At 45.1% G+C, this 26,328-nt stretch overlaps 1 protein-coding gene across 1 annotated transcript; it reads left to right on the plus strand.

Annotated features, from left to right (window-relative positions):
- Window positions 1-8,899: 8,899 nt before the first annotated feature.
- On the plus strand, window positions 8,900-19,922 carry LOC147697890 (gem-associated protein 8-like). Its single transcript, XM_086936154.1, has 2 exons — window positions 8,900-9,037; window positions 19,458-19,922. Exons 1-2 carry the CDS (start codon window positions 8,900-8,902, stop codon window positions 19,920-19,922), a joined length of 603 nt encoding a protein of 200 aa, XP_086792280.1.
- Window positions 19,923-26,328: the final 6,406 nt, after the last annotated feature.

The raw sequence follows: 26,328 nt of genomic DNA on the forward strand, positions 1-26,328 counted from the left end.
GTTTGTTTGATTGGCCCGAGGGTTCTACATCTTGTTGGAAGTTATTGTGGTTGGGTGGGTTTTTGTCTTCATCCCCAGCCTGCCTTAATTTCTTCAGCTTATGATTTCAGCCTTTCCTCCTTTGAGCTCGTCTTTGTTTTGCGTTTGTTTTTGTTCCCTGAGAGTCTGGTTCTTTCCCGGGACTTAGTGGAGGCCCGATGGCCGGTTCTGTGTTGTTGCTTTATTACATCCGTTGTTAGTGAGTTCAGGTTATAATGCTGTTTTAGGGGGAGAAACGTGTGTACCCACCTCTTTGGATGATATGTTCTCATGCTTTCTTGGATTGCTGTAAGGGGTAGCTCCTCTAGCTGAGACGTGGTTGGTCTCTGGGATGCACTTTTGAGATGCGTGCACAGGTTTCTCAGCATTGAGGGGAGGGAGGCTAATTTGACGGCAATTGGGCCGCACCTGCAGCTTAATTTGTTGTCTTGAGGATTTCCCTGTCTGTTTTGAAGGAATGTGTTGTGCTCCTTGCTTCCCGTTGATTGTTATCACATAAACCACCAGGATGTTCAATAGGGTTAGCTGAGCGTCCATTTGGTCTGATTGGTACTGTAGGGCTTCCACCTGTAGTTGCACTGTTTTGAGAAAGCTTGCCTAGGCGCTTTCAAAATAACATTTTTGTGCCACCTCGGTAGGAATTCTAGGCCATGTCCCTAATATTGGCTCGTCTATCTCCTGGTTCCCTCTAACTTCCGGGCTCTCCTGTACTTTGTAGTCTCGCAGAGAATCGCTCGTGGGCTTTGCTGGTGAGTCGTGTGAGTAGGTTGCCAGCAATACCTCCCATTCCTTTGTGTCGAGATTTGAGAGCTGTTCTGGGTCTCCATGCTCATGTCTTGATGCTTGTTCTGATCTGGTCAGTGTTGGTGGTGTTTGGAGTTCTATGTTGAGTCCGTTTGGCATTAGGATGGGTTTGAACTTTGCTTCGTTAGAGGAAGGCCGGGTTTGCTTGTGCGTCTGTGAGCTCCCCAGCTAAGTCCTCGTTTATGATGAAATTACTCCTCATGTTGCTGCTGTGGGGTGCCCTTCCGGGCTGCTCTGTTTCTCAACCGCCAACACCCTTTTTAGGTTTCGACCTAAGCGAAGAGCTGCGCACTTGTGCGCAGCTCTTCTGCGCAGGAGAAATCTAATGAGTATAAGTAGTGGCTTTGAATCCGCCCCTGTCTTCCATTGGCTAGCTCCATAAATGGAGGCTAGCCATTGGAAGACAGATCTGTCCGTCATGGCCGGACCAGATTCGTGGGCGTTCCTGAGAATATTTCTCTTTTGGCCCACGTCATGCGGCGGTGGGCGGGGCTTTTTTTGATTGTTGTTGAAGGTTTGTTTTGCTCATTCCAGGCCGACCGCAGCCGGAAGAAGTCCAGGTGAGTGCTTTTTCTTGCCTTCTGCTTTGCCTTTCTTGCCGTTTGCCCCCTCCCGCTGTCCGTGCTGTTCCCCACCCCCCTCCCGCTTTCCGTGCTTTTCCCGCCCCCCCTCCCGCTGTCCTTTCTTTCGGTGCATGCAGATAATTGCTCTGCAATAGGTGGGATTTAAAAATGTTTCTCTTTATTTAATGTTCATATAGATCTTTTATCTGGTACTTCAAATGTGGTTATTGTACTTGGTTGTGGAGCGGTGATTAACAGTTATAGTATTATAGAATAAACCTTTCTTGGATGCTTTATAACGGGGTGGAATTTATTCACCACTGAACTGATGCTATTTTGAGAGCTTAGTTGTGGTTGCAACGAGCATGACAAACGGCCGGCTGACAGAGCTTGATGGATGGCCCGGGCCTTCGTGCCTCCGCTGCCTCACCAGAGAACCAACGTCTAGCTGAGAAGAGACCACCTTGGAGGTGGGGGCGGGGGGCGCAGCCGTAAGCCGAGAGACCCTACTGAGGGAGAGACCACCTTGGAGGTGGGGACAGGGGGTGCCTCGGTGCGCCGAAAGACCCTACTGAGGTAGAGAGCACCTGGAGGTGGGGGAGGGGGGCGCCGCCGTGCACAGAGAGACCCTACTGAGGGATGTGTGGAGCTGGTCAGAATGCCGAGGCCTCTATCTGCTAGCGGGGGGCGGCACGCACAAAGCACGCCTAAAGACTATATACTCTGTAGTCCATTTTGGTTACAGTTTTAATGGCTGATTGCGCAAACACCTGTGTTTGTGTTTAGCGCCTGTTGCCGACATTTTGGTTCACGTCCTGCTGGCAAAGCTGGAACCTGACAAGGGCAGCTAATAGTTTCATTTTTCTGCGGTCAGAAAACGAGAACAATTAAATCGGGTTGTGGTTACATTGGTAATTTATAGAGCTGGTTATCACTCGCGTACAAGAAAGTTCATGTTTTCTCATCTGACACACTGGAACAGCAGACAGGAAGAAAATTACGCCTCACCTCTTTCAAAGTTCAGCAGCCGCCACTGATGTAGCCTTGTGAAGCACACTCTCGCTGAAGGTGAAACAGAGGACGCAGCAGCTCTAGACAGGGCACATCACTCAGGGCAGCTCAGTAGGTTGACAGCCTAACACAGAGCTCTGCCTAGTGCCTAAAGGTCCAATTGTCACATACTCGCCAGCCCTTGCAGTCCCTGTTTACAGCACTAAGAGGAACTTATGTGGAACTTCATGCCAATCTGATTCCGTTTGCCCCAGCTCCCACCCATTACTACGGAGGAGTTGATGCATGTCCGTGAAAGGGGAAAAAGGAGTCCCATTTCCAGAGAAGCAGTTCACCCTTGGGACCCACATATCTGTCAACAACAGAGCCCTGGGATGAGATGCTTTTCTTCATTTATCCACGGCCCAGATATGAAGAACCCCGACCCTGCTCCGAGCAGTGCGCCCCGGTATCACTGGCATCACGAGGAGAAGATTCTGATGGGGAGTCCAAAAGCACACAGCAACAGGGAGGACACTATCTGCCGCCTTAAAACACTGACATTGACCCAAAACGCATTAATATCCAGTGTTTTGTCTCTCCCCTTCAGATGCTCGTAGCTCCTGTGTTGTGACACTCGTTTAGTGTAGTCATTTTCAGTTTTAGTACACATACGCCCTTAGCTAGACCAGCCTATGTAGCCAAAGTAGTTTGCATTGCAGATCCTGTAGTTTTCCTTTCCTACATGTCCCAGCATGCAGTGTGTTGACTTGAAAGGCAGGAAGGAATGTGACCATATCACGTTATTTCACCTTTAAATTGCCGACAATCCCATACGTATCGTGGTTCATTTCAAAACACACTCATGCCTTTAACTTTATTTTGTGTCCGCCAGTTTACCAGGGCCAGACATTTCCCACAGCCGCTTTCCCCGAATGTTTGTAAAAGAGAACACCATTGTTTACAAACAAGACGAGAAACAGATTATGCAGCAGATAATGTGTGAGTATGTAAACCAGCGTGTTGCAGAGGAACTTCTATGAAGCATAAAACAACCGATCGGCATGCGCAGTGGCAACAAACAACCAGAACCCGGGGACTTTGAGATGGCTTCTTGGATTTGCGCCACTGGTTTTATACCAGCATCACAAGTCCTGTGTTCAGGAGCGAAGCTATTAATGTGCGGCAGGTCCAGTGGCACCGGGGCCGAGACTGTCCTTTTTTTGCACCAGGGTCCCACTAGTTTGTGTTTTTACCCACGCCTTTGACCCTGCACCCACACCCCCCACTTCCCATACTTTTTAATGCACTTCGACCTTTGATTACATGGTAGGCGCATCCTTCGTCACATGGCTTCTCAGCGCTAGCACATCCCGCTGGCCTGCTCTCCCACGAAGCAGGCACATCCCTGCATGTTTATCAATCCCCGGAGGCGGTGCCTGTGAGAGCCGGGATGAGCTGGAAACAACCCACACCTGCAGTGTGAGAGACAGTGTGTATGAGAGACAGCAGTGTGTGTAAGAAAGACAGCAGTGTGTGAGAAACCGCAGTGTGCGTGAGAGAGACAGCAGTGGGTGTGTTCAAGGCAGAGTCAGCAGTGTAAGAGAGACAGCAGTGTGAGACCTTTTATTTATGTTTTGGTTTTTGAAACATAAATAAAACAAAATATTTGCAATGTCAATAGCACAAACTTGCGTAAATACGTGACCTATTGCATTGAAAATGGTGCTGGTGCTGGTGTCCATCTCCCCCACCCCCGCTCTTCCTGGGTGTGCTGGTGTCCGTACCCCCAACCCCCGCTCTTCTTCGTTGTGCCGGTGTCCGTCCCCCCACCCCACTCTTCCTAGTTGTGCTCGTGTCCGTCCCCCACCCCGCTCTTCCTGGTTATGCTGGTGTCCGTCACCCCCCACCGCCGCTCTTCCTAGTTGTGCTAGTGTCCGCCCCCCCACACCAGCTCTTCCTGGTTGTGCTGCTGTCCGTCCCCCCCCACCCCCGCTCTTCCTGGTTGTGCTACTGTCCATCCCCCCACCCCTGCTCTTCCTGGTTGTGCTGCTGTCCGTCCACCCCACCCCCGCTCTTCCTGGTTGTGCTGCTGTCTGTCCCCCCCACCCCCGCTCTTCCTAGTTGTGCTGGTGTCCGTCCCCCCCACCCCCGCTCTTCTTGGTTGTGCTGGTGTCCGTCTCCCCCCACCTCGCTCTTCTTCGTTGTGCAGGTATCCGTCCCCCCCACTCTGTCTGTGTAGAGAGTGGCTATGTCCGTGTGAGGGTGGCTCTGTGTAGGTGGCTCTTTGTGTGTGAGGGTGGCTCTGTGTAGGTGGCACTGTGTGTGTGGGTGGCTCTATGTGAATGACTCTGTGGGTGGCTCTGTGTGTCTGTGTGGCTCTGTCTGTGTGGCTCTGTCTGTCTGTGTGTGTGGCTCTGTGTGTGTGTTTGTGCTCTGTGTGTGTGTGCAAATGCAATAGGTCTCGCATTTGTGAGAGATTAAGCTATTGGCATTGTAAAGGACAATGCCATTTATTTATCTGTTTTCAAAACCAACACATAAATACAAAATTTGTCATTTACAATGCCAATAGCTCTAACTTTTACAAAGGCGAAACCGTTGCATTGTAAATGCTTGTTGGTTCTTGTTCTCGAGTTGCTATTACTTTGCCTTGACCAGCTAAACAGGGTGTTGGGGATTCTGCAATGAGGGTGTTACTTGATGCTGTGGGCCCGATCCTGAAACTGCTGCAGTAAGTTGATTAGCCTCAGGTCCAAGTTGGATTTCTATATCAAGTCTAGTGCTTGACCAGGGATCTGATCCGTGCCTGCTGCAGCCGTTGCCCTGCAGTTGGAGCGGTTCGAGCGGTGTTTGAAGGCCCTGGACTGCAGTTGTACTTGAGAGGAGAGTGTCTCCTGCATTTTTCAGAAAACGGAATATGGTGTAGATCTTTGACTGTGTGAATGTAGGACAGCTCTTGGAAGCTTTTTCCTCTTTTTGTAGGTCGCCTGTGGTGGAGCTATTTCTATTATAGAGCAGTCTGACTCAGGGTCTGATCTGATTTTGGGCTGAGGTTCTGCCATTATGCCCTGAGATGACTGGGATTTCCTTTTGCGCTTGTTTGTTTTTGTTCTGAGCAAGGGCACTCCTCTTACCCTGCCAGATCTTATTGTTTGGGGCTTCCACATGTTCCTTGGTTCCTGGGTCCCCTGACCTCTGCACCTCCTGTGCCTATCTTTGGTTAGGGTGCAGGTTGGTTTCCGGCCAAGTGGGATGCATGAAAGCTTACTGGACTTGCTAGGCGAGATAGTGATCTGGTTGGTGTCTAACACTTAGCACAATGCATATCTTCCCTGTCTCCCCATGCTTATCCTGCATCCTTTTCCCCTTTTGTTTGGTGTACCAGTCTCCCCCGGGCCCAATCCTCAGGCCCTCTTTCTCCGTTAGGTGCAGACTAATGGCAGCTGAATCGTGTAATATGGTTTAGGGCCTCCTTGAACGTGCATGTTAGGTTAGCATGACTTGTCAGAATTTTAAATGCCATTTTTACCTTTGGCTGCATTTTGCACACGACACTGCTTTTAGCTGTTGTTGCAAGTAATTATTTTCAATGGTCTATACATCTCTAGACCTATAATGTGCCCCCAGTCTGTACAGTGAGTATTGAGCCGTCAAGGTTATCAGAACGTGTGAGCCTGTTTATCGGCATGTCCGTGTAACATATTCTAGACCAGTGGCGGCTGGTGACATTTGAAAGTGGTAGGGCGTAACGGTTCGTCACTGAAACATTGACACCTGAATTCATCTGTCTTTGTCACTTAATATTACTGACGCTCACTCACTACAGCTCGCTGTCCACACTAACCATGCTCTCCAACATTGCAGCCCACCGATGGAATACGAATGAATGCTCCTGCAGTCCGTAAAACGTAATTAACTAATTAATAAACTGCAGTCCGTGTAGCTTGTAAAATATGAGAAATAGAGAGGAATTAAAAGAAAGGGAAGATTAGACGGACCCACGAGTCTTAAACACTGAACGCGGATCAGAGCAAACTCATCTTGCAAACGAACGTGAGGCGACCGAAATATTAAAGACTCAACCCGGGCAAAGCTCCACCTCGTCGGTCTCCCCTCCAAAACTCGAGCCCGACCAGCCTCGGCTCCAGGTTCTCATTAGAACAATTCTGCCTTCACTTATCTAGCTAGCACTCTGCTCATCAAAGGCAAACTTGCTACCAATACTGAATACACGGCTCGCTCACAGTGGGGGCCAGGGGGGTGGGGATAAATAAAATAAAAAACTTACCTTGTCTTCACTTGACCGGGTCCGCACCATCTCTGCTCTGGGGTCCCGTTGGCGCCTAGACTAATTAGTAATGGCTGCAAACTTGCTGAGACACAGTAGTAGCCAATCCTGATGCTGCTCTCTTTAGAGGAGAGCTGCTCTCTAAAGAGAGTAGCATCAGGATTGGGCTGAGCATTAAAAAAACGTCGTTCGTTTTTTCAGCAATGGGGTACGTTGCATTAGGCAGGCAAACCCCTAATCGGTTGTTTTTTTTAAATCCACATAGTTTGCTAGTTAAAAAAGCCCTGCCGGGCAAACACCACATGCGCAGTGAGTGCGCACTGTGCCGGCACAGTCAGTCCAGCGCCACCCAGTGTCAGACAGTGCATACTGTCCATGTCCATGACACACACCACGGCCGCAGGGCAATAATTATCGGGCAATGTATTCGAGCGGCGCGTTAATTTATAAAACTTTTATTAACGCGCCGCTCGAATAAATTGCCTGATAATTATAGGTGGGGCAACGCCCATTCGCCCTAATGGTAAAACCGCCACTGTTCTAGACACAACATTTTGGCAGCTGCGAGCAGAGCAGAATTATGGCACCTTTATAATAGCACACTTGCCATGTTTTCAGACACTTGGAAGAATCCAGGCATGCAGATGGAGACTGCCCGGTCCTGATGTAATTTACACTAACTGAGCGGACAGGTAAATGGGGTCCACCTAAGCAAAGCTCATGAGACCTTCTATAGTTTTATAATATCTAGTTACTAGCTAGGGAGGGTGTTTAAACTAGGCGTTTTTATCACCTGTTTGCACTATAATTATAATATCGTTCCTCCGTTTGTATTTTATGGAATTGTAACCATGCTGACCATATTACTGTTAATCATATGTATGCTTATGTTGACTAAAATACTGCGCTTGAGATCACGTCGTTAAAATAAATATTTTAACCTTACCGTGTCTCTTATTTACTCCTGTCGTGGACTGGTCTGAGAGTATAACCAAAGAGTGTTCTCACTTCCCACTATTCCTGAGATGGCTCTAAGTCTCATGTTCTAGGTTCTCTAATCATTGGTTTCCCTGCTATAGGACGAGGATCTAATGAGACACTGATTGCTAGTCTGGTAGGGGAATTTGTGTACTAATGTGAGTTTTTGGCACACCCTAATTCCCTGAGGTTCTGAGTCTCTGTGCACAGTTCTGTGTCTGAGCAGAATCCCTGTAACATGGCGCCGCCAACAAGTGTGGTCTTATTGTGAGCCACTTGAGTAGTGCTTCTGTCAGTCTACGACCCCTCACTATTGTTTGCGGTTGACGGTAGTGACGGATAAAAAAAACCATCTGTGGTTGCTTAGGTTTGTTCTAGCTTGATCACTTCTAAACGGTTTACAGTTTGAAATACTACCCAGTTGTGCCTTTTGTCTTACTTTGTTGTTCTTTACTACTGGTTTGGTATGGCTGCGGTAGATATCCCAGTACACAGTCGTGTAGCTGTGCGTAATCATTTGCAGGACTACCTCGTTTCTATGGAGGGGCAGGCGGTGGGTTTTGTGGTCTCTGCTGATGTAGCGCACCCGTTTGAGTTGTTTTACTCCTGGGTCACGTTTGCAGCAGTTAATGCAAATTCTGGTGTGTTTCACACTTATACCCCTGCGGCTGCTCCTGCAGTGTATGCTCCATATCAGACAGTTGAAATTCATATTTTGGCTTGGCAGCATGCCGTTTAGTTTAATGGCGCCCTCCCCCACTTTATTACAGTGGTCAGACAAGGGCCATTGTCTATTCCAGGCGCTTCTTGGCCTGCCTTAGCTGTTCACACCCCGCATCCTTTGGCGGGGCAGTTAACAGCTCAGCAACTGAGACCCCTTTATGACTCTGCGATTGCAGTTATTAGGGGTCTGGTTCATTACGTTACACGCACCCTCCCGGGTGGGGCCCCGGGTGGTGCAGCGCATCCAGTTGGCGGTGGCGGACTTAAGCTTAGTCCGGTCATAGTTAATGCGGTCATGGGCAAGCGTCCCCAGGATAAGGAGAAGATGCCTTTTTGGCTTGCCGAGAAATTTGACCAACTGGAGGCAGTGTTCCCAAATACGAGTCCTGTTGAGAAACACAGGATTCTCACAGTTAGTTTGCAAAAAGACTTAGTGCCTGACGTAGCTGACTGTACATCTTGGGGTGTAATTTTTGTGGCTGTCTATACTAGGTGCTTTGGCACCCCGTCGATGACTGTCATGCCCTCTGCGATCAAACGTGTTCAGGATGAACACGGACCAGAAGCGGCTGTGGAGTTGGATATGCGTCTCTTGGGAGCGTTTGACATGGTACACTATCTCGTCCTTGCTAATGTCAAGGGGGATGCAGTAAGTTTCCAGGTCTCTAATGCTCTCCGGGAGGTGCCTGACGCCGACAAACCCAGTCCGTTACCGAGGATTATTACGGAGGCTTATAAGACCGTTGGCCGTAATAGTTTAGGTGTTTAGCCTTTCGCTAAAAAAGAGAACAAAATTGGAGTAAGAACAAAAAACAGGGTAAACAGCAGCAACAGAAACAGGACTCTCATCCGGCTTCGCCTACACATGCCCCTGTTGAGCGTAAATATTACTTGCGCTACCGCAGTACTATTACGTCCCCCGATAGATTTTACGTTCCAGAACAACGTTCTCCTCTCTCTTTGCAGGACACATCGGTAACAGCCACCGGTGGAGGAGGTGGCGGCAGAGGTCAAGGTGCCCAGCAAGGCCGTGACCAGCCTCGTAAGGCCGACTGAAAAGGCAAGCAGGACGAGACTCCACGTCAAAGACCCCAGTTTCAGAAAAATAAAGTTGCTGATGTAACAGCGAGATATGCCGCAGATAGTGAGAACGCAGCTTCGGAATCTGACATGGGCGCTGACGCTGCTGGACAGTGCGGCAGAGATTACAATTATTGGCGAGGTGCTGCGTCCACTACTGAGGGTGACAGCGACTGATACCTTCGTTGTGGTGGAAACAGCTGACACTAGACTGGCTCCCCCTGAAAGACTTTATGAAATTGTCCTTGTGATTGAAGGAGACATAGAACGTACAATTAAAGTTTTTGGGGGGGAAAATAGGACGACTACCTATGATATTTTGTTGGCGGAGGTCGACTGGCCCACACTGTTTGTTTTAGCTGCACCACAAGGGGAGGAGGTGATCCTCCCCGCTTTGGCGCACACAGTCCCGAAGGAGCAGGCTCTGCAGTTTGCAGAGGAGTGGGCTAATGCGCTTGAGCCGGAATTGTACCGGCGTTGTACCGTACTCATTGTGTTTGGGACAAATTATCCCATCGACATGAGATTCCGTTGCGGTCAGTGCCACAGCCTCAACCCCATACAGCATGAGGCGAAAGCCTCTGTAGCTGAGATCCTTGAACAATTAGAATATCAAGGTGTAATTGAAACAGCTGTGTCTCCGATGAATAACTCGCTTTTTACTGTGACCAAGCCTGATGGTTCGTACCGTTTGGTATTGGATTACCGGCACTTAAACTCACATTGTCGTGCGTGCGCGGTGCAGAGTACTCGCAGTCCTGCTCTTGTGGATAGTCTAGTGCGTAAGAGGTTCAAAACCACGCTTGACATATCCAATAGTTTTTGTGCCCATAATTTGTCCTCCCTTAGTAGTCAAAGGACGAGTTTTACCTGTGGTGGCAAACAACGTCACTTCCTTCGTTTGGCAATGGACTACAAGAATAGCCCAGGCGTTTTTGCCGCCCGGATTGTCTCTCTTCTTGAGAGGCTCGACACAGATGCCTGTTCGTATGTGGATGACATTTGTCTCACAGACGACGAGTTATGGCTGCATCTGTGCTGTGTAGACCACATAATTTGCGGTTTTGCGGACATAGGCTATAAATTTATTTTTGCGAAATCACACATTGCAGAATACACAGTGTTGTTCCTGGGCTATGAGAGAAATGCGCACTTTTGCGGGCTCCTACAATGCTGAAGAAATTACAATCTCTCCTGGCCTTTTTGAATTTCGGACGTACATACATTCTGTAATATGCCCAGCGTATCAAGCCTCTTTATGCATTGATGCAACCAACTGTTTCCAAATCATGCTGGTTGCCAGAATATTCAGCCATCTTGCAATCTTTGCAGGCTGACCTACTTGAATCTAAATTCTTGTCGACTCGTGATAACCACACCAACCTGATAATAAGAATCGTGCCAGGGGCGGTGGGTTTCACGTACCTCACTTTTAATGAGGGAGACACAGTCCCTATCGCTTACAAGTCACACCTCTACACTTCGGCCGAATTGCGGTTTTCTTAAGGAACGTGCACTGTCGCAGGGAAAACGCATTATAGTTGTTAATCCGTATCCTGCCTTGGAGGCAGTGACGAAGGCCAGTGTACCAAATTCCAAGGCCTTGCCCTCGGTGGATACAGTGGGCTATATCCTTGACATCCTTGGATGTAAACTTTATTTTTTACTCCTCTTTGCAGACTCAAGAGTTTTTGCAGTATGAGTTTGTTCATCCTGCTCCTTTGACTATGCGCCCACTTGAGGATTTTCATTGTATCGTTTACACTGTTGGACGTGCGCAAGCGGCTACAGGTTCTAGAGGAGCGTATTTTGTGGCCTGCGCCATTGTGGTTGGTACTATGGTGGATGGTGAATTCAGGTCCGATGTCGTGCATACACAGACATTAGGGGACTGTACCGCCCAATTGGCAGAACTGGGTGCTCTGGTGCTTCCGTTGGAGTACGCAGACCCTGGTGTGACTACTCTTATAGTGAGCGATTCCTACTACTGTGTGCAGTCTTTCAATGACAATCTTCCCTTTTGGACTTAAAATGACGATGCTGCGAAGACAGCAGTAGCAACATTTGCCGTGGAAGCGGTTACACGTTCCAAAAGTAAGATTGATGATGACATCTTGGCAGCTATTGCCGCAACTGAGAAGGGAGGTAATTATCCTAAGGGATTCCCTTCGAAATACTTTTATCATTTAAGTCCTGATAAAGTTCCTTTTTTGAAAACTAATGACGTTGATGACAGGTTGATGCCCAACGCGGACCGCAGACAGGCTTTGATTACAGCAGCCCACTCCGGCATGGCGTCTGCGCACGCAGGCGTGTCGGCTACTGTATCTCTCCTCCAGCAACGGTATTGGTGGCGGGGTTTGTACAAACAGACGCGTGATTTTGTCCTTCAATATGGCATTTGTCAGCAAATTAAACCTTCTTCTGCTGCACGCCCGCTCCAAACTCAGTTGTATATGTCTAATAAACCGCTTGCGTGTGTTTATTTGGATCACTGCGGTCCTTTTTCCACTGACACTGCGTATAAGTACATCTTAGTCACAGTTGACCCATGCACATGCTTTGTTTGGTTATGACCTGAAAGGAGTACTGATGCTAGAACTGTTATCAGAGATGTGCGTGTCTTTGTGGAAATGTTTGCGTGTGAAACCTTCCATTCGGACCGGGGTTCAGCGTTCGCCTCTAAGGCGTACAAGGATGCCATGGCTTCATTGGGGATCCAGGTCAAATGTTCATCTCCATACCGACGTGAGGGTAATAGTGTTGTGGAGCGAATGAACAGTGATTTAAAGCAATCATTAACAGCGATAGTGTTAGGTGCTGGCCGAGACTGGCTTTCCCATCTCAATAGCGTACAGCGTGCATTAAATAATCTCTCTAGAAGGTCTCCGGGTGGGCGGACCCCATACAAAATTCTCTTTGGCATCAAGATGTTTGTCCCGGACCTTGGCGGTCTAGACATGACGGCAGGAGCCGCATCCTTTGATGGGATGTATGTCATTACACCGCTGGCTTTACACCGCGCTACCATTACGACGCAGCTTTCACAACGCAAGTCGTTACAACGACTGGCGCTGGATTTAGGAATAGTATGATTTACTATTCCAACTCCAGCCCTCGTAACAGTAGGGAAGGTGTTGGAATAGTAAATCATGCTATTCCTTAGTATATAGCGCCATCCAGCGCAAGTCGTTGTAACGATTTGCGTTGTGATTGCTGCGTCGTAATGGTAGTGCGGTGTAAAGTCCGCATTGTAATGGCTGTTTCCCCCTTTGACGTAGAGGAACATTCTAATGTTTTACAGAACCTACAAAAGACCAGAGACCGTCTTGCAAAGGAACTCTTGCCCTCCACATCTGAAGCTGCGTTGCAGATTCCGGTAGTCGGCTGGCTACCACAAGTTGGCGACCTGGTCTGAGAGAAGATTGACAACAATAAAGAATTTGGTCCTTCCTATCCAGCTCCAGTTGCCGTGCTTGGAGTGCAGGGTACAAGAACAGTCATTTTGCCTCCTCTTCCTGGATGAAAGGGGAACAGGTACATTTCCATTGACCATGTCAAACTAAACTGGATGGCCGATTCTGTATATTATGACGCCTGCGGTTTCGTGTCCTGCGATGGTGCGATGCTCTGTTTTGGCCCTGGATCTTGCCAATGGGCCTGATGTTTCAATTGAAATGAGTTCACTTACAAATCCTTTACTGATTGACCCTAATGGTAATCCTCTGAATGACACTGAATATACTTACCCCACTGACTTGTCCATGCCTGATTTGGAGACCCTTGTGGCTAATCAATCACGTTTTTCATTTGACACTGGCTCTTCCACATCAAACTCCCCTTCAAAGATTTCTATTTTTGCTGCTTGGTTTAAAAAACTTTTTTTGGTTGCCCCTTGGACTTACATTTGGCTGCTGTTTGCAATTTTTTTATTCATGTCCATAGGATTTGTAGTATATTATTTCCATTTTATTAATGGACATTATGTTGCGGAAAGAAATTCAATCCAAATTATTGATGGAACTTTGGCTCCCCACTCCTCTTCGCACATCATGAAGAGGGACAAGACATTTGTGAATATAACTGCTTGGCCCATTTTAGATGGGATTGTATGGGATGCTGTCAAGTTCCAGATTCATGGTCCCACAGAAGTTATTAATGTTCCCAATGTACTCCGTGTTTCTATGGGGGATGTGGTTAAACAAATTATTCGCTCTGATGATTGGGACGTTAAAGCTGTAGAAGCTTTATTTACTGATTTGAAGTATCATGCTGCTTTCAATGCTGAGCATTTATATTTGGAATCTGCAAATTATGGTGATTTGTACTGTTACCAACATTTTGGCAATCATTATTTGCATTAAACAAATTATATTAGAAATATAGTTAATTACAAACAGTGGGTACATTGTCCCGCGCCAGTGGAAGGCAGCTCGAAAAAGTTTTTGAAAAAGTTTTCTTATTTCACTGATTTTGATCAATCAAACCCTGATGCATTTTATTTTGAATTGACTAAGAAGTCACTTTCCAAGGTTAGACTGACCCACACTAAATTATTGTATTCAAAGTCCTGTATAGACCAGTTGGTGGTTGGGGGCTATGAAATGTGGAGAGATACTATTGATCTTAAATCTGGTTGGGGTTCTAAACGTTGGCAAGAGCAAGGCACTGAGGCTTTGCATCATGCATGTCTCATCCCGAACCATATGTTGTTTTTAAATGATTCCATTTTACAAACCACCTGTTTTGGATTGGCTACTTCTAAAACATTAAATGCTCCTTCTTTTCCTGATTTGGGTGAATATCCAGATTGGGGTAATTTCACCAGTACTTCCCTGAGTGGCATACAAGCTCTTATTAGAAATTCCACCTTTAATGTTTCTAGCATCAATCCTGAAGGATGGCTGCTATGGCAGAAAAGTGCAGATTTGTGCCAGCACCATTATCTGGGTCTGACACCAGATTATACACAGAGTAGAGTGGATCCATGTTTGAGGACTGAACATACAGTCACCACCTATTCTGTAGGCAAACTGTGCCAGGGCTGGCTCAGACATTCATCCTTAGCATCCGTTAAGCTACATTTGTCTAAGCTCACAGAGAATGTTGATTTGAATTATTTTTTAAAAGGCCCGGCGGGTGGCAGGTCAAACAGATGGATATATGCTGCTTATAACGAGATTTGGAAAATGTCACAAATTGAAGCTGCTTCTAGGCTAAGAGTTATTGATCAGGCAAATTTAGAAAAAGTGCTTTCAGTTGTGGATAACAGCTTTAACACCCTTTCTTCCCGAATAAACACTCTGGATAATATTGTATCATCTGTGGTTATATTGTGCAGGACGATGTTGCCATGTTGTATCATGGTCAAAATCAATTGAGTTCTGTTATGCAGTTTGCATGGGCTTTGCAAACGTTGAAAAATGGTCGCGTTCCATTGAATTACATGAACACAACGTTACTGTTTCTACCTTTCAATTTGACTGTTAAACAGCAATTTATGTCAATGAAAGATGTCACGTTTTCTCTTTTGCATATTGAAAAGTTAGAACCTTTATCTTTTTCAGTAGCGGAAGCAAATTCGGCAGTGTGGCTCATCCACGGATTAATAACACCACCTTTTCCACTTCTCAAATTCGAGAACTGTATGAAACACTATGCAATAGGCAGGTTTGAGCCCCTAGGTGGTGATTTTCTTCATGAAGTTTGGAATCTCCCATTTACGTATAGATGTTTGCGGGATGGTAAAGAAGTTTATTTGAATGGGGATGACTGCACCTCCACGCCAGATCACTCGTTAATATGTAGAAATTTGCAATTGCACGGTTCTTGTAATGTGTCAGCACCAAACCTTGCATGTGTTTTAAAAGGTACTCCAGTCCCGGCCATTACACCCACATTCACGTTGCATGCAAACGGTAGTTATCTGTTGTTAAATAATGAAGATTGTTGTGGTATGGTTGCCGGTGTTCCTTATATCGTTACGGTTTCCCAGCGTGTGGTGTGCTGCAAGAATGTCTTGTTTCCTCCTCCGTATGGGAGGCTCGATGTTTCCATCTGGCCTTCTATCCCGACCTTGAAAGCAGAGTTCAACAAGATGAGTCACATAAGAGCGCTTTTGTCTCAGAAGGAAGTCCCCCTTACATCTGCGCGTGAGACATTCGTCTTTCACGTTGCAACTACTCGTACTGAGGTAAATGCCTTATTAAATACAGACCTGCCCCTGCATTTTGGGGCTTTGATTCACACTATCTTGAATGCCTCGTCGACTACGGGCTTGGCACATTTTTTTAAAGTAGTATGTTCTGGCCTTGTAACCTCGTTTCAAACTATATTTGGTGTGATCCCTGCGTTTTTTTATTCGATTTTTTCGAGTGTCTTCAGCGGTTTACCTTTGCTTCTGGCCTTAGTCGCAGGCATATTGCTGCTTGTTTGTTTACTGAAAAATGGATGCACAGTTTGTGCCCCGCAACATCCTGCCCCGTCTGCTCCAGCTTCGTAACCGGATTCTCCAATATTATGAATCGCTGCCTCTGGCGACTCTGAGTGTGGCATATGATTTATCCTTCCGGTTCTCCTTCTTTACTTGCGTGCAGCCTGTTTTCCATTGCCTGGATTGTGGATTCGAATGGGCCCTGGATTTGTGCCTCTGCAACACGGTGTCTCCTGACCTGGCTTTTAATCTACTAATGAGTCCCTTAGTTGCTCATGAAATAGATTGTTCTGGTGCTGGGATTATGGCCTGCGCAGCCGCACATGGGGTTCTAGGCAATTGGAACATTTGGACTGCGGCCAATGACTTTCTGGCACGCAGCTATCTTGAATTAAGTCTGAGTTGTCCTCTGATGGTGCTAGAGCCTCCGGCTGTTGAGGAACATGTATGTTTGTTCCCTTTACTAAATTGGATGGCTGAAACATTCATGGATGAGAACAACTACTTCCTGGAGGCTGTTGCAACATATGGCTCATATACGCTGTTGAGTGGAGATGTGGAGATTTTTGCTACTTCATGAACACGTACTGACCTCATGGTTGTTTTTCTTTTAAGTGTTTTTGCTAGTTTTTGTTTTGGGATCCGAATTTTTTAATCTTCTCGCCCCACTTTTCAAGTTTGGCGAAATTCCTGAACTTAGCTCTGTCTCATTCAAACTTGAACTCTGCGATCAGTGACGGTTGCCCCGAGTATTATATTTTTCGCAAACAAGGGAGGGTGTAGTATGGTTTAGGGCCGCTTTAAACGTGCATGTTATGTTAGCATGACTTATTAGAATTTTAAACGCCATTTTTACCTTTGGATGCATTTTGCACAAGACACTGCTTTTAGCTGTTGTTGCAAGTAAGCATTTTCAATGGTCTGTACATGGAAAAAGGTTTGTTTTTCGACATCTATAGACCTACATTGTGCCCCCAGTCTGTACAGTGAGTGCTGAGCCGTCAAGGTTATCAGAACGTGTGAGCCTGTTTATCGGCATGTCCGTGTAACACATTCTAGACACAACATTTTGGCAGCTGCAAGCAGAGCGTGATTATGGCGCCTTTATCATAGCACACTTGCCATGTTTTCAGACACTTGGAAGAATCCAGGCATGCACAGGGAGACTGCCCGGTCCTGATCTAATTTACACTTACTGAGCGGACAGGTAAATGGGGTCCACCTAAGCAAAGCTCATGAGACCTTCTATAGTTTTATAATATCTAGTTACTAGCTAGGGAGGGAGTTTAAACTAGGTGTTTTTATCACCTGTTTGCACTATCATTATAATATCATTCCTCCGTTTGTATTTTATGGAATTGTAACCATGCTGACCATATTACTGTTAATGATATGTATGCTTATGTTGACTAAAATACTGCGCTTGAGATCACGTCGTTAAAATATATATTTTAACCTTACTGTGTCTCTTATTTACTCCTGTCGTGGACTGGTCTGAGAGTATAACACGGGTGTTCTCACTTCCCACTATTCCTGAGATGGTTCTAAGTTGCATGTTCTAGGTTGTCTAATCATTGGTTTCCCTGCTATAGGACGAGGATATAATGAGACACTGATTGCTAGTCTGGTAGGGGATTTTGGGTACTAATGTGAGTTTTTAGCACAACCTAATTCACTGCGTTCCTGAGTCTCTGTGCACAGTTCTGTGTCTGAGCAGAATCCCTGTAACAATCGGAGGCTGATCTATTGGTCCGCCCCTTAGAGTAGAAGTCAGGCAGCAGGTTTTGAGACGGGTTATTGCTAGTTTTTGAAGTTTTATGTCCAGTTAAAGCAGGAGACCGGGGCTTGTCGCCTGGAGTTTATAGTTTGGCTTGAGGTTAGGCCCAGCCCCCCAAACTCTTCTGGCTGACGGGGCACCAGCGCTGAAAATAAGCCTCCTGGTTCAGTCACTGGTTTCTATCCGAACATGCTGGGGCTGTGGTTCTGCCCCATCTCCTCTTGCTCCCCTGGCCCTCAGCCCTTGGCAATCTTTATCTGCCCTGATTGCCCACAGTCCTAATTGAAGGTGTATCTGACGAAGGCTTCTCTGAACTAGATTGTGGACCATGTTTCATCTGCGATCTCTCTCACAAATTCAAATTTCCATTGGTTAATGTAGGATAGCGAAACTCCTATGTGTGTATTAGTGTTTGATTTTGGACAAAAAGTATTCGTCTTTTCAGGCTGTTGTGGAATATTTTAAAGCAATATCTGGTCCAAAGCCTCTCTATTGCATCTCTTCATGCGAAGATTGATAATTTAATTGAATGGAGCGCCAAATGTTGCTTGATATTCTTAAGTAGGTATTTCTTTCCTTTTCACCTCCTGTCTCCTCTCATCATGACGGGGAACATCACTTACAACGCATTTTTTACAACGCACTACCATTACATCGCAACCATTACAACGCAAACCATTACAACGCATTGCGCTGGGGGGCGCTCTAGGATAGGGAATATATTTAATTTACTATCCAACACCTTCCCTGCTATCCACGGAGACTGGAGTTGGAATAGTAAATTAAATAATTCACTATCCAGCGCCTAAAAGCATTATGCGTTGTAATGGACTGCGTGGTAAAAACTGCGTTGTAAAGGCATGCGATGTAAAAGCATGCGTTGTAGTGACACCAATCCATCATGACATGTCGCATGTACGTTCTAAGACGCTTCACTTATCCTGTGGACACATATCACTTCCTGTTATTTTCTCCTGATATTCTGGACAATGCATGTCATAAAGGTATACATAGAAATACCTATCACAAGGATTTTTGGGGTACTATACACAATTTTCTCTGATATTTTCTGGATTCTAGAACAACCCAGTCTGCTATCTTAATTTTTCCTTTCCCTAGCCCACTTCTTATCCAGTGAAGTAATTTTATCCATTTCATATTGCAGATCAGTATTGAAACCGATTGTGAGCTCTCATTAATGCTCTTAAAAAAATACAGAATGGATGGCAGTTGCCACTGCATATAAAGTACAGACAGTGAGTGCCCTGATGAAGTTTGCACTATTTTCTTCAACAATTTCGAAACTTCTGAAACGTGCATCAGCGCAATTCTATCTCCTTATATTGTGTTTCATAAACGAGAGAATGGACGCAAAAATTTCCTAAAGCTGTACAACTATCATATTAATAATATGGAATAATTTTCATGACATTATACTTCATTTTGTGTCTAATGTCCTGATATGTTTACTTTGTGTAGAGCGTGACTGGGTGCGATTGTTTATTTTCCCCCGAACATGTTATGTTGTGATGTTATTTAGCTTTTGTTCTGTTTACATATGTTTTGAATTTGTGTGGAGCTCACAAAACCCATGTTTATAGCATTGATTATATCTTTTTTTGTACAAAATATTTAAATGGAGGAATAAAAAGCTATTGATTCAGCTGGTCTTCCCTGTGACTCTTAAATATTGTTAACCTTTTGGTACCATAATAATTCTCCTCTTGTTACCACGTTGGTCTACTTTCAGTTTTAACTCTTTTGTTTTTCCCCTTCCAGGCAGATTCAGGGCATGACGATGCTGAGCCATGGTATGCTGGGAAAGTCTATGCAAGGTATTGCAAACATTACAACCAAGCCATGTACTGGCTGTACAGGCACAAGAACGCTTTCAAAACTGCCATGACATCTCTATACTGCCCTCCAGGATTCCCTCCTGAAAGTATTCCGCCTTACCGTTATGCTGATTGGGAGGGAATGGAGGCGACACATAGCAAGTTCTCTTCACTTTACAATCTACAGAACAGACTAGGGCATCTCCCCTGGACACAGCATCAGTTGGCAGCCCACCATAGTTTGAAAGAGCGAAAGGCTGTGGAAAGTGATTCAGAGACAGAAGACCATGAGGATTCAGACTCCGAAGAGGAAGTAATAGAGTGTGCTGTCAGCAACATGGAGATTACGGATGAGCTTCGACAGTTCTTTGCACAGACCGAGCGACACCGAGAGGAGCTACGTAAGTGAACATTTAGAATCATGCCCATTGTAATTATTGGTTTAGGTTTTTACTTTTGTTGCAGTGCACAATGTCTCCCTTCTCTAGTGAAACTTTGATTTGGATAGTTCATGGAATTAAATTGTTTTTCGGTGATAGTACTGTTGAATTTGCAACATTGTGGTGAGATGCTGTTCTTGCTAAATGTTGTAAAAATTGAATGCGCTTGAAGGTTTTTCATTGGTGATAGGCTACCTTCACAGTTGAATATACCTTCTTAAAAGAAGGTATCTCTCCAAGCCAATCAGGAGATCAGTTGATGGACCGTACATCGAGAGATGGGATATATACTATACGTGATGCAGAAAACAGTTGTGTCCTGAAGAACTGTAATCTTCATTCTCAGGGAATACTTACTAATAGAAAAAAGAACTTGGCACAGAAGCTGAAATATGAAAAGACATCTTTATTAAACTTAAATTAGTGAGGCTACGTCACCCAGAAGTGTTAGCAACTGAATGAGGCAGTCTGCGGAGTACAGAGAACAGAGGCATTGTATATGCTCAGGGTTACAAAACTCAGCATAAAAGTAAGGGGCAGTCCTTGCTTTTGCAAGCCCATAATCAATCATTGAACAAACCCAACATTCTTCTTTAGACAAGCCGGACAAACCCATAATAAGAAGGACCACAACCCATATCGTAAATAGACCTTAACCTCATAGATGCTATAAAACATTCCTCCCCAGTGCTGCGCTGTCCATTGGAACTAGTGCTGAATGGACGTCCAATGGTCGTGCGCAGCACTGGGGAGGTAGTGCTGCCGTCGGCCAATGCACCGAGGCAGCACTTAAGGGGATAAAAGAAGAAACAGAAGACAGATAAGAAGCAGAATAAGGGGTGTGTGTGTGCATACCACACTCTACAATGTCCTGTGCTTTGATCCTCAATCTTGATCAGCTACTGGGCAAGGAACTGGCCTAACAAGGTCTGCTTCAGGCAACAGTGTCAGTTCACTCAGGTCAAACAGGAGTCGGCGCTAACTCGAGCTAAGGTGTACATGTCCTTAAAAGACTAGTTCAGCCACAGTCATCGGCCTATGTGAGGGCAACCACAAAATGGCTGCCATACACAAAATGGAACCCACTGGTTCAGAATTCACAGAACCTCAGACCCTCCTTTTGCCCTTACATAGGCAATCACTCAGTCTGTGTCTGAATCGATATCAATATTATCCATTATTCCCTTCACTAAGGCATTATTACTCTAGTTATCTTTCATATAGATAGACTTCGCTGGCATAAATAAACATTGTCTGATATGCCCATACAGACCCATTGTAACTAAATGGCAGAACCAAATAGGGAATACCTCTATCTGTAGTATGTGGCATAAGACCACACGCCCAACAATTAGTGGTGTTCACTACTAACTGGTGTTGATGCAGAAGCTGTACAAAGGAATTATTAGTAAACTCTGACCTCCTAACCAGTTCATGTTCAGGTAAAGTATGGAAAGAATGCAAAGAAGTAGCAGTAGGAAGAGACATAGGTTGGGAGGTGGGTACAGATGTCAATTGGGTAGCAAAAACAATCCAACCCACAAAAGACAACATCATGCTTAAAAACATTAGAAAACAATTATCATTTTTCACAACCCTAAGCAGAAAGCAAATCCTAAAATTATCTAGTAACATTTTTATGACTCCTATGAATGAAGGAATGAATGAATGAAACTAGTTTTTATAGAGCGCAGCGTTCACTCCAAGGAGCATCTTGGCGCTAGATGACAGAAGACTGAAGGGAAGACTGGAGGGGAAGTGTGCAAAAAAGGATGGTTGCAGAGGGATCAAATGAGTGCTAGGATTTCCTGGTCTGAAGTGCTAAAGATCCAAGTTTTTAATAACTTTCTAAACATGGACTCGTTGTTGGTGTGTCCTAGTTGGGTGGGCAGGAGATTCCAAGCTTTTGCTCCCAGTGTAGCCAGGGTTTTCCCCCCTCGGGTTTTCATCTTGAAATGGGCACTGGCAAGCTAGTTCTGGTTGGAAGACCGCAGAGTTTGTTTAGTTTTGTGGCCCACTTCCAATGGTGGCTTTATAGGTGATGGTTAGGATCTTAAACAATATCCTTTTATGGATTGGTAGCCAGTGGAGGGTTTTTAGGACATCGGTCTAAAATGACCGTTTGGGGAGCCCCAGTACCAGCCTGGCAGCGGCATTTTGGATCACTTGTAGTCGTTTTATCAACATTTTTTTTTGTTCCAGCATATAGTCCATTACCATAGTCAAGGCGAGACAAAATTAGGGCCACTGCAACAGTTTTTGCAGCGTGCAGGGGAAGCAGATCAAAGAATGTCCTCAACATTCTTATTATTTGAAAACAAGTACCTGCAACTGTGAGTGCCTGTTTGTGAAAGGACAGCGAAGGGTCGAATTTAAAACCTACGTTTTTGGCTGTGTCCACTGTGGCGGGCGGTGGATCTGAGTTGATGGGCCACCATAGAGTTGGGTTAAAGTTGTTAGCTTTCCCAAACAGCATAATCTCTGTCTTGGAACTGTTACACCTGAGATGGTTTGACTCCATCCATTTCATGACTGAGGTGAGGCAGTGATGAAAATTTTCTTCTGCCGCAGTGGAGTTTTTATCCAGGGTCAGAATCAGTTGGATGTCGTCTGCGTAGCTGATTGCTTCAATATCGAAGGAGTCAATCAGTGTGAGCAGAGGGGACATGTATAAGTTAAAAAGGGTCGGACTCAGGGAAGATCCCTGTGGGACGTCTGAGGACAGTTGTTTCCCTGTGGACTTGTATCTACCCAAAGTGACGACCTGGTTCCTGTTTCTAAGAAATGCGGTTAACCATTTGTGGGCTTTGTCGTTTAAACCAATTTGCTTCAGTCTGTTTATCAGAATGTTATGGGAGACCGTATCAAAGGCCGCAGAGAGGTCCAGCAGAATCAGCACCGCCTCCTTGCCTTGATCTAGTGCTCATTTCAGGGTGTCTGTGGTGTGGAGCAGTGCTGATTCTGTTGAATGCTCTGCTCTGAAGCCTGATTGCTTGGGGTGAAGGCAATTGGAGTTTTCTAAGAACTCGTTCAACTGAGTGTTCACCAATTTTTCCGCTATTTTACTTAGACATGGGAGAAGGGATATGGGTCTAAGGTTGTAAAGTATGGTGAGGTCAGATAGTTTCTTTTTTTGGAGAGGTTTGACCGCGGCTATTTTCCACAGATCAGGGATTTTTGCTGTTTCAAAGGTAGAGTTGATAATTTGATTTATGATCGGGTTCACAGTCTCAATTAGTGCGTGGAGAATCTTTGGCGGGCAGGGATCGAAAGGGGACCCTGATTTACATGAAAGAATAGCCTTCTTAGCTTCGTCTAAACTAATTTTTTTAAAACATTTGAGTTCTATTCTAGGACCTGGGTTTTGGGCTGGGGGTCTTGGGCTATACAATCAGAGAAATTGTTTTTTAGCTCGCTGATTTTATTTTCAAAGTACTCTTCGATATCATTACAAAGTTCTTGTGAGGGGGTATTTCAGAGTCTAAGCTAGCTGGGTGGGTGAAAGATTTGACTATTTTAAAAATAGACTTTTGGTTGTCATCTGCATTTTCAATAAGGTGCGTATAGTACTTTTTTTTCCACCTTTATATGTAGATGGTAGGAATTTAATCCTAATCTAAAGGATTTCAAATCTTCTGTTTTGTAGTGCTTTCTCCATATTTTCTCTAGGGTCCTACACTTATCTTTCATGGTTTTTAATTAGGGTGTGAACCAGGGAGCTGACTTACATTTAGTGTTCTTGCCCATCTTCCATGGTGCTAGCGTGTTAGCTATCGATAGCATCCATTTATTAAACAGATTATTGTCTGTATCTGGATCATTTGTAAGGATGGGTTTAGTGGATTCCGCTAAATGTAGTAGGTTGGGGTTAGATAGCAGATTTTTCCAGTTGCGGACATGCATTTCAGTAGCTTATTATATGTTCAGGTGAAACAGTGATGATCCTCATCAATGCTATGAGGTGAAAAGGGGATACTCTTCTACAGAGAATAGACTTTATTCTGCTTTTACTAAACAGAATACTACTTTAAAACAATGCCAGCAAAACAATAAGAATCAGTCTCCTAACACCCATTTTATGCAATCGCACGGGAAATACCCAGAGCCCGTCCAAGCCTCTCAGGCAGGCTTCTATTGTCCATCAAATCTTCTTTTGTTGTTTTCTTCCTTCAGGCCTTTCATGTAGCTCATTCGAAAGTCTCAATGTCTCAAGGCAGTGCACCAATATCTCTCCTCTGCGGCAGGCACTACAGATAGTGTGCTCTCCATTGATCAAGGGCACAGATCATTTTATGCATATCCGGGTCTACATTCTCAGGCTCCAACACTCATTACTCGGTGTCAGAGAACGCTCAGGCTGCTCTTTCATGGGCACCATAATGTTATGCCTTTTGCCAATCTCGAATCCTCCGGTGCACTGCACTTCCGTTGGAGCAAAGGAAAAGGGGGTGTGTGGCCAAAACTCAGGCCAAGGGGCTCAAGGGACTGCACACTGTCAGAGTTTACCAGCACATGACAGGTGAAAAACTGAAGCCTCAAAACAACATTAATCCTTCTCTTTCGCTCTTTTGCACTGAAATTCTTGTTCTGCGATGTCCAATGCCGTCTGATGGAGCTAGTTTGATGCTTTGAAGATACCATGGATGGCGTGCTGGTGATCACTATCCAACCTTGCTACTTTCTGGGTGCTGAGACTTTTCATCTGTTAGCTGTCACTAATGGGATTGTGGGTGAGTTCCGCAGGTTATTATGACTAAGCATGGGCGAACTTTGCGAATTCGCGATCCACGAATTTGCGGATTTGCGAATTCGCGATCCGCAAAATTCGCGAATTTGTGCGAATTTGCGGATTTTTGGTTTTTTGCGTATTTGCGGGGTTTTTTGCGTGTTTGCGGGGTTTTTTGCGTGTTCGCTGGGATTTTTGCGTCTTCGCGAGCCGCTTGCATAGCGAAGTTACCCATGCAGTCGTTTATGGGAGAGGGAGAGAGAGATAGATAGATAGATAGATAGATAGATAGATAGATAGATAGATAGATAGATAGATAAATAGATAGATAGAGAGAAAGAGAGGGAAAGAGAGAGGGAGAGAGAGAACGAGATAAAGAAAGAGAGGCCGGATCTCTGAAGGGCCAGATTCCTGAGTTGCCCCTACAGAACATACAGCTTTTTATTTTTAGCAAAATGCATATGAAAATTGTGCTGTAAAGGTCTCTTTTAGTTTAACCCCTCCTGACAACTCAAAATGGGTGTATTTGCCATCCTCTCCCTTCTTCCTGTTTTTTTATATCTATAAGTGCTTCCTGATGAGGTTTAATTCCTTGGACAGGTGCCTCGTTGTCTACTTGTAACTATTCTCTGACCCTGCTTCAAGGGTCAGAGCAGGGTCAGAGACTAGTTGCAAGTAGGCAACGAGGCGCCAGGAAGCAATTAGCAGCAGGTGTCCAAGTTGAAGTTAATTTGTTTGTAACCCTTTTGTAAAAGGTTACAAAGAAATTAGGTTCAACTTTTGCACCTGCTGCTGTAACCCTTGCTTGGCTGAAAATTCGTCCCCGCTGATTCGCTGATTTTACCGAGTTTTCGCGAGATTCGCGGATCGCGAAATCGCGGAAAATCGGCAAATTCGCCACCGAAACGGATTTTACGCCCACCCTTAATTATGACTTAATCCCGCAGAACCTAGTGACGTAGGAAATGTGACACAGTTGTTAGTTTCCTTCAATTAAGTACAAAAACAGTTCATTTAACAAATGGACTGCAAACAGGTGCCTGCAATCTTCAAAGAAGTGGTTATACGCCATGGGACTATTGTGATCTAAAATACACTGTCATTCTCAAAGGCAATACAAAGACAAAGGCAGTAGGCAAAACAGTGCCTCTAGCCTCTTTAAATGGTTTTCCATGTGAGAGCATATCCTCTACCATCTAAGGGTAGATAATGTGGAAACAAAAGACAAGAACTAGAGAGTCCAGGTATTTCGATGATTTGGAACACATCTAATCCACCAAAAATTAAAGCAGCAGAAAAAAGGAAATAAAAACCAAATTAGAATAGGCATTGAATTTGTCATATTAAAAAAAAAAAACCTAAGGTGTCTCCTATTGAGGTGGAAAACATATCTTACTATAGTATTGAGTCAGTTAACCAGTCCATCACTACCCTGACAGACTGGAAAACATCAAAGTAGGCCTAAAGAAAATTCTTTAAAAAAACAGTCTGGTCATACAAAAGGGAATTATACATAATATGGGGGTTCCTAGTACAGTACTGCAATCTGGAAGTGTGAACCTGAACAATACAAAAATAATAAAAGGGCTAACTGGTGAAAGGAATATGGAAAGAGAAATGGAACTAGGACACAGCTAAAATCCCCAATA

Source organism: Lissotriton vulgaris, chromosome 8, assembly GCF_964263255.1.
Source record: "Lissotriton vulgaris chromosome 8, aLisVul1.2, whole genome shotgun sequence".
In the NCBI taxonomy this organism is placed as follows: domain Eukaryota; kingdom Metazoa; phylum Chordata; class Amphibia; order Caudata; family Salamandridae; genus Lissotriton; species Lissotriton vulgaris.